Below are 12,427 nucleotides of genomic sequence, written 5' to 3' on the forward strand. Positions count from 1 at the left end.
TCACCCTGGGCCCCTTTTGACCGCCGCAGGGCAGACTGGTGGAGCCAGGACTTTTAAACCAGCTTCTAAACATGGTCAACAGATGCCTTCTCTTTGGTAACTTTCTTCCCTTGTCTTTGCTGGAATCGGCCCGTGGCTGTCTGCAGAAGGGTTCTGAGCCATTGATATCTAATGGTATGTCACCAACCACCACCTCTCCTGAGATGGTTGTGTGAGGGCCTCCCTTAGCTTCAAGTTCTGCTTATAAATGAGACAGTTTTGAGAGAGGTTTATATGCGTGTTACTCTTCTTTTGTTAAAGGACTGTTTTGTCGAACTCCAGGTATGTATGTGTGTGTGTAGTTCACAAACAAAGTTGAGTAAGAAATGAGCTTATTATGTATAAAATGAATGTTGTCAGGTCCTAGATACTTGTATGAAACTTGTTCTGAGCAACGTGGAAGCCAACGTAAGGCAGGATACAGGCATCTCCACGGTCAGAAGTGTCCATAGATTAAGACCAGGAAAAAACAAACACTTGCTTAGAAGAAAGTGCAGGGGCGCCTGGGTGGCTCAGTTGGTTAAGCGTCAGGCTTTAGCTCAGGTCCTGATCTCAGGGTTCGTGACTTGGAGCCCCGCCTTGGGCTCTGTGCTGATGGCTCAGAGCCTGGAGCCTGCTTCGGATTCTGTGCCTCCCTCTCTCTCTGCCCCTCCCCTGCTTGCCCTCTGTCTCTCTCTGTCTCTCAAAAGTAAATAAACATTAAAAAATTTAAAGACAGAAGAAAGCGCAAAATAAAACAGCATACCCCCCTTGGCTCCCAAGAATGATCCTCTATGTCTTTAGTGGCATCCTCTATGTCTTTAGTGGCCACTCTATGTCTTTAATGGCCACTTTAGTGGCCATTCTTCTGTAATCCAGTCATTGGAATCCTTTTTCTGCTGGGGAAGGGAGAGTTGTTTGTGTTTTCCTTATGTGTAGTTTTTTACTGATCTGGTTACTTCTTCATCTCCTGTAAGTGTTGTAATTGTTTTCCCCCAGTGTGGTATTTGTCTCTTAACTTAGTTTACAGTATCCTTGAAGAGCATGGGTTTTTAAACCTCTGAGCTCTCAGTATGGATGTATTTTCTGGTAAGTCGAACTTTCCATATGTGGAGAGAGAATGACTGTTGTGAGAGGTGACATGCAGCAAGTCCTGGGAAGGGCCTCCAGGAGGATGAGTCTGAGATGCCAGGCCAGCTATGCCAGAACCCACCACCACTCCACTGGGGAGCCACTTAAAAACAAACACATAGTGAAACAGAAAAAGGGGATTAAGAATACACTGACCATGATGAGCACGGAGAAATGTTTAGACACCATATGAGTCACCATATCGTACACCTGAAACTAACATAACACTGTACGTTAACTATACCGGAATTTTTTAAAAAGGTAAATGATGAGGAGGGGCAGGGAAAAGTACACATGAGGTAATAGGGGAGATAATTAAGAGGAAATGGGAACTAAAACATTAAGACTAAGTTAGAAGAAAATGGAAAGAAAAGTTTAAAATAAAAATTAAAAACTCGAAGGCAGAAAAATAATGATGAGGTAAAAACAGATGGGTTTACAATATAGGCTGAAAGACAACAAGGCAGGAGGTGTAGAGGGTGGTGACACTAAGTGGATATTTGCGGAGAAGTCGTGGCACCAGGCTCGGCTCCTGGGGGCTTTGCTTGCACCAGATCGCTTAATCCTCACAACACCTTATAAAATGGGAACTGTTATTATACCCAAATTACAGATGAGCAAACTGAGGCACCGAGAGATGACAATAATTTTCCCAAAGTTGCTCTACAGATAAATGGTGGAGCTGGGATTTGGTGGGGACAAAAGTTAAAAAGCAAATGAATCCAAAAACATAAATGAATGGGCTTGAGGAAAAAAAACCTGGTAATTAAATATTAAAGGTAGAATTTTTAAACCTAAAAGCCATGAAAGACAAAGGAATATGAAGGATTTTTTTTTTCCTTAGGAAAGTAAAAGCAGAGAATCTTGGAAAGAAATTAAGAACAGTCTAAAGGAATGCGAGTCTCTAATTACACTCGAGGGGAAGGTTCAACTTCTGGTAGGCAGGAATCCTGTGATGAGGTCAGAGACAGGAGATAGGAAGATGAAGGGTGTCCTTTGTCCTTTTCTGATATCTGGAGGCTTATATCTTCAGGGCCATCCCTTCCTGCACATTCATGGGTGCCTGGATGTGGCTTTGTGGGGGTGGAGCGAGATTGGGGTTATGTTAGCAGCACCTGCTGTCTGGAAATTTCCCAACCTCTCTCTTCCCCACCCTGGGGGTCATGCCTGAGGCAGGGAGGGTACCGTGGAGGAAGAAGGAACACCTGAAGTGTGCCCTGGGCTTTGCTGGATGGAGAGCCACCCTGAGCTCAGAGTGTGGGAGGACCCACCTCACCAGACTCTCTCACCCATACAGGCGCCAAGGTTGCCAGCCGAGGGGGTCACCTGGAGCGCATATTTGTGGTGGAATTTCGCCCTGACTCGGACACGCAGTTTGTGTCTGTCGGGGTCAAACATATGAAGTTCTGGACCCTGGCAGGCAGTGCCCTGCTTTACAAGAAAGGGGTCATTGGATCCATGGAGGCCGCCAAGATGCAGACGATGCTCTCCGTGGCCTTCGGTGCTGTGAGTTCCAGCAGAAGCTTCCTGAGAGGGGACCCTGAACCCCAGGCATGGGCATGGAGGGGGGCACAGATAGCCACAAAGCTACAAACAGCAAGAAAGCTATTTCCACATTTTCACCTTTATTGGCTTACTTGCAACCTTTATTCCTTTATCCCTTTCCTTAGCAAAGAAGGTCAATTTGAGTGTGTTTCTCTTTCTCTAGTTCTAGTTCCCTAACCAAGGAGCAGGTGGCTGGGAGGGGACCCTCTTGAGAGGTGCGGTGAGTGTCCTAGTGTGGAAGGTGTCCCTTTGTTTACAGAACAACCTCACTTTCACGGGTGCCATCAACGGAGACGTCTACGTGTGGAAGGACCACTTCCTCGTCCGACTGGTGGCCAAGGCTCACACGGGCCCGGTCTTCACAATGTACACGACCCTCCGGGATGGACTCATAGTGACCGGTGGCAAAGAGCGGCCGTAAGGCGAAACTCCTCTGGGAACAACTGATCTTGTCTTATTGAGCTGGGAGAAACTGACAGAAGCATCTCCCACTGGGAGAAAACGCAGATTTTCTTTCCCCCATCTTGCCTGCATCAGGGAGACGAGTCTGCCATCTCTCCAAGAGGGCCCTGGGCAAAAACCTTCAGAGTACAAGTCAGAGAAGGAGAGAGGTGGTTTAATGGTAGTGGAAAATCCAGAGAGGTATTCTTGAATAGACTCGAGTGACTATGCTCTTCATCGAGTGGTACTTCCCGTAGGTCTCGGGGACGGGAGGACGGAGAGGCGGGGAGAGAAGGTGCCCTGGGGACAGAGATGTAAGAAGGAAGCAGAGCAGCAGAGAAACGTTTCTCTTCGTGTTTGATCTGATCAAGACACGGTTTGGTATTTTAGATCGCAGTCCTCTTTCCTCCTGCCATAGTGGCATTTGAAAGTATTCTAGTGAAATGGTTGTCACTACCCGTCGGCAGGGCCAAAAAAGAAGCCACCCTGGAGGGTCTGTCCTGCTGGGACCCGGTGGCCTTGATGATAGGGACAGGGGACATGGAGCATCAAGGGCAAGTCTTAGGACAAGGCCCAACTTGCCAAGGTCCTCTCACTCCTTTTTAGGACCAAAGAAGGAGGTGCTGTGAAATTGTGGGACCAGGAGATGAAGCGCTGCCGGGCCTTCCAGCTGGAGACGGGGCAGCCGGTGGAGTGTGTGCGCTCTGTGTGCCGCGGCAAAGTGAGTGGGCGGGCCGGTCTTTCCCCAGCTGTCCCTACGGGGCTGGGCCCGGAAGGGGCCCAAGAGAGAGAAGGAGTTCAGCCATACTCTTTCCCTGTGCCCGGGTGCTAAATCCTTAAAACAGGCTTCCAAGGTGCTACTTGCACTGCGGTGGGAGTCGGCTTAGCAGGGTCCCACAGACCCAGGCGCAGACTCTTCTGAGTCAGCACTGGCTGTATGACCTTGGGTGTGTTACGTACCCTTTCTGTGCCCAGGTGGGTGGTTGTGAGGGTCGCGTGCGTTATAATGTGCGATGCCTTCCATTATGCCTGGCTCAGAGCCGCATTCTGTGGATGTCAGCTGCTACTGTTATAGATGTGATTATTACTGTAGGCACAGAGATAGTAAATAATTTGCCATGCTCACGGTTACATGGTCAGTAAGGGGGGACAGTAAAGGGCCATCAAACTGTCTGACTCAAAGCCATAGGTTGTCAAGTCCTACCTGGGCTGAATATCAGAAACAACTGTGGAGTTGTTTCTTGTTGTTGTTGTTTTTAATATATGGCTGTCCACGTACTTACCCAGAGCTGCCAAATCAGAGTCTTAGCCATGACTTGTGTGTTGCTTTTCTTCTTTTCTTTTTTTAATTCCTCAAGAAATTCTGAGGTCCTTAAAAAAACAAATCTTAACCTCTGGTTCATACCCTGTGTCTATAGTTTTGAATTGTTAGCAGTCTAAGAATGTGCCTTCTGGATGTTCCCCATTGAAAAAGGCAGACCTGACTTAGAGTCTCCATAATTAGAAATCGAGAGCTTTGTTTTTAGATAGATAAATACCAGTCATCTGGTAGGTAGGCAGACATCTGGGAGATGAAGGCAGAGGTAGGCCCAGAATGTGGAAGTCCTCGAGAGATGGCTCGTTGTTCAGTGCGAGGAAGAATTTGGGAAGACATTGAACGTCCAACAACAGAAACGGACTACCCCGCTCTGTCATGAGCTTGCCGTCAGTGGAATGTTTTGGCAGAGACCAGATGATGGGAGTCTCTGTGCCGACACTCTCATCCATGGCTGAGGGAGAAAAGGAAAAGTGAGGAGGTCACGGAAGGGCGGGCGATTTTGTTGTTAACAACACAACCTGTCCCGGCTCTTCCGGCGTTAATACCATTGCCAGCAGGGGCCACTTTCCCACGTTGCTCTAATAGTGTTTGCCTTTAAGTTATTATTTAAAATACAAATCTTATTTTTTTTACCTATTTTCATCCATTTGCCTACCAATCTTCTCACCTACTAGATTCCTAATAGATCATAAAAATGTTTCATTTTAAATTGTAGCAAAATATAAGTAACATAAAATTTACCATTTTAGCCATTTTTAGGTGTACACTTTAGCGGTATAAAGTACATTCCCACTGTCGTGCAAACATCGCCACCATCCACCCACAGAACATTTTGCTTCTCGTAGAACTGAAACTCTGTAGCTATGAAGTCCTCACTCCCCTTGTCCCTCCCCCTCCGCAACACTCAGCAATCACCGTTGGACTTTTCTTCTACATGTTGGACCAGGTGTGCCATAGGAGTACTATCATACAGCGTCTTTTTCCTAATAATGTTTTTATGACAACAGGGGAAAATTTTAGTAGGAACCAAAGACGGAGAAATAATTGAAGTTGGTGAAAAAAATGCCGCTTCTAACATCCTGATTGATGGGCACATGGAAGGGGAGATCTGGGGTCTGGCCACACACCCCTCCAAGGACATCTTCATCTCTGCCAGCAACGATGGCACAGCCCGCATCTGGGACCTGGCCGACAAGGTGAGGGGTCCACTGTGCTCTGATGCCCACAGGTGGGGCCTGGCCAGAGCCCAGAGTGAGGACGGTTGGATCCAGAGTTGGGGGGTGCGGTGGGTCTGCAATTAAGTTAGAAAGCCTGGTGATGAAAGTCCCACTCACACACGCCCAATCTGTCTGTCTGTTAGCTGCATATACCCACGTGTAACTACAGGACAGGAATAATCTGGAAATGAAGTTTCTTTGTTGTAAAAAAAATCCACAAAACCTAAAAAATGAAGAGATATGTCTTCCCTGGATGGGAAGACTAAAAATGACTTAAAATTTCAAATGTTCCCAAATAGGACATTTCAGTCAAAACCCCAACAAAGTTCATGGGGCCCCTGGGTGGCTCAGGCGGTTGAGCATCCTACTTCAGCTCAGGTCATGAGCTCAGAGTTCCTGAATTCGAGCCCCGCATTGGGCTGTGCTGACAGCTCAGAGCCTGGAGCCTGCTTCGGATTCTGTGTGGCCCTTTCTGTCTGCCCCCTGCCCCACTCGTGTGCGCTCTCTCTCTCTCTCTTTCTCTCTACTCTCTCAAATATAAATAAACATAAACAAACAAGCAAAAAAATAAATCCCCAATAAAGTTCCTCTTGGAGTTTGGAAAAAAAATAATTTAAAAAATTCATCTTGAGTAAAAAAATAGCAGGAAATAGTCGGGGTTGGGCCCGGGGCGGTAATTGTTACCATGTCGTATCTGATATTTAAAAAAAGTAAGTTCTAATCATTAAAATAGTTGGGTTCATTACAAAATAGCCAGTAAATATTTCAGTCATATTTTTAGTGTGAGGATCAGACTCACGGTATAGTTGTTTTACTCAAGTTACTTTTCAAAATTGTTTGTATATTATGAACACTGGCTATCATTTATTGAATACCTGCTATACACCAGATGCTTCATATACACGATCATTAATGCTTACAATAACCTTGCAAGACTGGTATTGATATCACTTCTTTTCAAGTGGGAAAATTGGGGGGGGGGGTGCCTGGGTGGCTCAGCTGGTTGGGGTCTGACTTCAGCTCAGGTCACGATCTCACGGTTCGTGGGTTCAGTCTGCATACCGGGCTCCACACTGATGGTGCGGAGCCTGCTTGGGATTCCCTCTCTCTCCCCACTCTCTCCCTCTCTCTCTCCCTCTCCCCCTTTCATGCTCTCAAAAATAAATAATAATAACAAAAAGTTCAAATGGGAAAATGGGGAAGTAACTGACACAAACACACCCAGCCAGTAGTGACAGACACGATTCAGGATTTGAACCAAGAGATGCCAAAGCTTAAACTCTTTTCTCTGAGCAAGAGGTCAGCAGTCTAAGACTGGAGGATCCAGTCGGGCCTGCCGCCTGTTTCTACAAAGTAAAAGCATGCTCACTGTTTACATAGTGTCTAGGTTGTGGGAGATCATATGGACCACAGAGCCTACAATGTTTACTGCCAAACCATTTACAGAAAAAGTTGACCAACCTCTGCCCAAGCTGTTCTGATGAAAACGTACTGCCCGTCTTGGTTCCTCAGGGACAGTTACTATAAGAAGCAAGACGTTTGGAGGCCCAAAGTGGCAGCAGAGACGGCCTGACTGCTCTGGTCTGGGTGCAGGATTTCCCTTGGAGACCAGCCAAGAAGGCCTAGGGCTTAGGTCATGCTACTTTGTATCTATGTAGAAACTGCTTAACAAGGTGAACCTGGGCCACGCGGCCAGATGTGCAGCCTACAGCCCTGACGGGGAGATGGTGGCCATTGGCATGAAGAATGGAGAGTTTGTCATCTTGTTGGTGAACAGCCTGAAAGTCTGGGGGAAGAAACGAGACCGGAAGTCTGCTATCCAAGATATCAGGTACATAGCAGGTCGTCTGGGCAGGGAAAAGAAGGGCACCTCCTTCATTCTCCTTCTCTGTGGTTACCTTTCTGGAAGGGTCATGACTGGAATGAAGAATTCAGTTGTGGGAGGGTCCCTTTCAACGATCCAGCCGTGGAAGGAGACTCCCTCACACATTAATTCCCAGACATGTCTTTGCTAAGTTCCACGAAGAGTGTGGTTAAAAACTGCGTGTACGACGCCATTCTGCATAAGGCTGCGTGCATCCACTCCCGTACTTCCATGGGATTGGATGCAGAGAAATTGCTGAACTCCCTAGAATGCTAACCACGTGTGAGTCATGAAGTGAGATCTCATTGCCTTTGAGCTTGGGAGGCCCATTCCAGAGCAGACCTGACTAGCCCGTCTCACAGACCATGCTCTTGGATTGCTTTTTCTAGAATCAGCCCAGACAGCAGATTCTTAGCCGTTGGTTCTTCTGAACACACAGTTGACTTCTATGACCTCACTCAGGGCACAAGCCTGAACCGCATTGGCTACTGCAAAGATATTCCAAGCTTTGTCATTCAGATGGATTTTTCTGCGGATGGCAGATACATCCAGGTATGTCTCAGCTTTGCTAATATCTGGGGCAACCAAGAATCATCACCATTATCGTAACAGCAACAGCAGTGGCTTATATTAATTGAGGGCTTGCTTTGCGCCAGGCTGTGCACCCATCTCCTCTTTATAGGAATGTTTCCAGTATTGCAACTTTTCCCCTACCTTATAAATGAAGAAGCAGGGGCCTAGAGAACTTAAAAATGTTGAAGAAATAGAATTTTTAAAGTAGAGTTGTCCTTCAGTAAGAGACGCAGGCAGCTCAAGCCCTGATAACTTTAACCCTCCTTTTACTTCCTCCCTTTGAAAGCTTCCTAACCTCTGGTTCTCCAGGGCTACACCTAAGCCCACGTGGCTTCTCATATTTAGTCATTTCACTTGCAAGTCTGGGGGGGGGGGTGTGTGTGGCCCGTCCACACTTGGGGTCTGGATGCCAGACACCAAGCCTGGAGTGGGGGCTCCTCACTGGGTCCCAACTGACAGGTTGGAAGGGATAGAGAGGGGTCCCACCATTGGGACTTACAGCTGACAAGAGAACAATGTCTTGTCCAGCACTCTGAACAAATATTGTGCATTAGTGAGCTGGCCTGGAGTGGATAACACATTGTGAAATGAGAGGGGACCCATTCATTGATTATTTACTGAACCAGGCGCTGTGCTAGGCTTTTGGACGGACAGGATGGGCCTGGTCACTGCTCTCCTGTAGCTTCCCTATAAGGGAGAAGACAAGCATCGAACAGATAACCACAAAATATACCTATAATTACAAATTGTGATTATGTGCTGCAAAGGAAAAGTACAGGGTGCTGCGGGAGCATTTAACAGTCGCTGAATTTAGATTCACTGCCTCTCCACACAAGTGATATTTAAGCTGAGGCCGGTGGGATGTGTAGGAGTTAGCCAACAAAGAGAGGTGGGAACATTGTTCCGGGCCATCTGTATGAAGGCCCTGAGGTGGGAAAGATCTCAGCTTTCCATGAAAAGCAAGAAAACCTAGGGTGGCCAGGCTAGAGACACCCACAGGAGTAGATGGGGCTGGCGATTTTCTAGAAAATGCTTATCTCCCCCTAGAACATTCCCAAAGAAGCAAAGGTCAGGTCCTAGATGGTTCCAAACTCAGGTACATCGGTTGCCGTCTGTGAGAAAACTCACCTACATCTGTACCAAAGGATCTATTTGTCCAAGAACAGGGACTCCCAAACTTAAGTGAGGATCACAGATCACCGGGCGGCTTTGTTAAAACACAGATTGCTGGGTCCCACCCTCAGAGTGTCTGATCTGGTAGGTCTGGGGTGGGGCCCAGGAATATGCATTTCTAACAACTTTGCAGATGATGCTGAAGCTGCTGGTCAGGAACCACATTTGGGGAACTGCTGCCTTAGGATTTTGGAAAAGAGCCAGAAAATGAATGGAAAACCGTCCTGCTCATGTGAATTTCGCTATAGGCTGACCACAGGTTTTGCAGCCGCAAGCTGAACTTGGGTTTGTTGAAGAGTCCTAGGGATCCAGAGGCTTGGCCAGTGTTCTGGGGAAATAGTACACCCAAAGCGGGGCCCTTTGGCCTGGAGAGAAAGCTGATGGACATGGTTGCCTCTTTCTCCTCGCAGGTGTCAACAGGAGCCTACAAGCGCCAGGTGCATGAGGTACCCCTGGGGAAGCGGGTCACTGAAGCCGTGGCCATTGAGAAGATCACCTGGGCCTCCTGGACAAGGTGACTGGAGGAAAACACTTTTTTTTTTTTGTAATGTTTATTTATTTTTGACAGCACGAGTAGGGGAGGGCAGAGAGACAGACACAGAATGCGAAGCAGGTTCCAGGCTCTGAGCTGTCAGTACAGGAGCCCGACACGGGGTTTAAACTCACGAACTGTGAGATCATGACCTGAACCAAAGTCGGATGCTTAACCGACGGAGCCACCCAGGTCCTCCTGGAGGAAGACACTTCTTAAGGAAAAGATCACAAGGAAGTTTCTTAGGCCAGATTCAGCCTCCAAGTTTGTATGTGGCCCAGATGTAAAAAAAAAAAAAAAAAAAGCTCAGAGATAGAGCTGTCTTGTCTTTGGGGACTGGGGGCTGGGGGCAGGAGGCTTCTTGAACCTGGGCTTTTGAAATGCAAAGCCCTCCCTTTTGTGTAATCCCTTGGTCCTACATCTGCAAACTCACCCAGCATGTTCAAAGGGAAATTACCTCCCAGCTTTTGGCTCAGCCCTGGTGCACTGCAGTGGAGGCCTCCAGTCGCCAGGAGGGACAGGGACGGGAGGGTGGGAGGGCCGGCATTGCCACTTAGCAGGATAAGGAGCAATGCGTTGCCAGTTCAAGGGAAAGGACACCACCAAGCTGTGAGCTTGAAGGTGCCCAAGCATATACACATCCAAAAGGACTAGAGGGCGGAGGGAGTGAATCAAAAATGGAGGGAACTTTTCTCTTGGGGTGCAAAGGAGGGGGGGCAGAGCAGAGCAGTAAGAGCTAGGTCAGTGCACAGGGGGGCAGGGGACAGAAGAGACACATGATCATAGCCAATGATGCAAAATAGCCCTCTCTTCTCCTTATCCCTGGGAGGGGACACCTGACCACAGGAAGCCTTCTCATGCATCTCCTTCTGACACCTCTTCTTACTCAAAACAGCATTCTGGGGGATGAAGTCATTGGCATCTGGCCACGAAATGCGGACAAGGCTGATGTCAACTGCGCGTGTGTGACCCATGCTGGCCTCAACATTGTCACAGGAGATGACTTTGGGCTGGTGAAGCTCTTTGATTTTCCATGCACAGAAAAATTTGTGAGTCTTCCTCAGAGGAACTCCCTACACGGCCTCCAGGCTCTTTCCTGTAGTCTGCAGGAGGCAGTGGCCATATCTAGATGGCCATCGAGAATCTAGAGCAAGAGGAATCTTGTTCCAGTCCTGTGGAGATTTGGGGACCCCTAACTTTTGCATCTCCCTTTGGAGGGGAAGTTCTGGAAGCTGGGAGAAGGGAGGTTGGGAGGGGTACAAATTGGCCATCCCAGGCAAGAATGGGACAGGAAAACCCATCAGTGAAAGGCTAAAAGAAATGTGCAGACGAAATGGGAATCCCAGGAGTGGAGGATTCTGGGACGGGGAGATTTGAGTCCTGGAAGCAGTCTGTGGTTTCCAGGAGGAGCAAGGTCTCAGCGGTCTCCATTCACTTTTGCTCACAGGCCAAACATAAGCGTTACTTTGGCCACTCAGCTCACGTGACGAACATCCGTTTCTCTCACGATGACAAGTATGTGGTCAGCACTGGAGGAGACGACTGCAGGTATGAACATGACTCACCTGCTCTGGTTCCCCGGGCCTGGTTGTTACTCCCTCTTCCTGTCCCCACATCAGGTGTCCCATGGGACACAGGGAGGGGCTGACGTCATAATGACAACAAAGACTTGTCATGTATGGTCTGGTGACTCTGAACCCAGGTCTTGAAGGGTCCGTGTCCCCAGTAGAGCTGTCCTGGGATTGGTGAGAAGGGGAGGACAGGATTCCTCCTCTGAACATTGCTGGGTGGAGGGACAGATGAGTAAGGGACTCCAGGTGGCTGATTTCAGTAGGACAACCCAAGGCATCATTGCATATAATCAGGTTAAAATGGCCTTGATCCATAGGTCTTTTAACTCATAACTTCCAGCTGATCACCAGGGTTCTTAAGATGGGTGATTAGGGGGGCCTGGGTGACTCAGTCAGTTAAGCATTGGTTAGGTGTCCCAACTACTGATTCTACCTCAGGTCATGATCTCACAAGTTGTGAGATCAAGCCCCATGTTGGGCTCCATGCTGAGCATGGGGCCTGCTTAAGACTCTCCCTCCATTCCACCCCTGATGGGGAGCACTCGTAGGTGCTCTCAAAATTAAAAAAAAAAAAAAAAAAAAAGCCTCAGTCACCGTGAGAAACAATAAGGGTGTCACCCAGTTTTACGTGAGATCTGGTGAGAAGTCAAGCCATTAGGCCCAGTGCTAGTTAGTAGCAGGAGATCCTCAACCAGCTATTTGGACTGGGCTGCTTTTAACCTTAACTGCTGCTGGTGTTAAACAGGCACATGTTCCGTGCGAGGTGTGACTGGCCTTCCAGTGATTTGGAAGGACCCTTACCAGTCTGCTCCAGAGATGACATCAGCCTCTTCAGCCTTTCCAAGAAGGCCACTTTCTCTTGTCCCTCCAAGTGCATTCCTTATTTGGATTGTGGAGGAACAGGACAAAGTCATTCCTGAATCTCTCATTCTCCACCTCTAATGTAGTTGAAGGGCTTTACTGCAACATGAATATAGGTTTCTGTTCAGCCCAAGCAAAACTCTTGGGGGGGATAAAGAAGTGTAGCAATCCCGATATATATGT

General features: G+C 48.0%; 1 protein-coding gene across 4 annotated transcripts in view; it reads left to right on the forward strand.

Moving 5' to 3' along the window:
- Nucleotides 1–12,427, forward strand: part of EML6 (EMAP like 6) — a 271,991-nt gene that overhangs the window by 256,649 nt on the left and 2,915 nt on the right. For all 4 annotated transcript variants that reach the window (XM_047068057.1, XM_047068059.1, XM_047068056.1 and 1 more), the window contains 9 exons: nucleotides 2,447–2,655; nucleotides 2,954–3,111; nucleotides 3,742–3,856; nucleotides 5,461–5,649; nucleotides 7,329–7,501; nucleotides 7,924–8,086; nucleotides 9,691–9,794; nucleotides 10,708–10,861; nucleotides 11,260–11,360. In XM_047068057.1, coding sequence (XP_046924013.1) covers nucleotides 2,447–2,655; nucleotides 2,954–3,111; nucleotides 3,742–3,856; nucleotides 5,461–5,649; nucleotides 7,329–7,501; nucleotides 7,924–8,086; nucleotides 9,691–9,794; nucleotides 10,708–10,861; nucleotides 11,260–11,360 — 1,366 coding nt within the window. The remainder of the gene's footprint in view (nucleotides 1–2,446; nucleotides 2,656–2,953; nucleotides 3,112–3,741; nucleotides 3,857–5,460; nucleotides 5,650–7,328; nucleotides 7,502–7,923; nucleotides 8,087–9,690; nucleotides 9,795–10,707; nucleotides 10,862–11,259; nucleotides 11,361–12,427) is intronic.

This window comes from Lynx rufus, unplaced genomic scaffold, assembly GCF_022079265.1.
Source record: "Lynx rufus isolate CCGP_SWC_20201006 ecotype Redwood Valley unplaced genomic scaffold, mLynRuf1.p SCAF_8, whole genome shotgun sequence".
In the NCBI taxonomy this organism is placed as follows: Eukaryota; Metazoa; Chordata; class Mammalia; order Carnivora; family Felidae; genus Lynx; species Lynx rufus.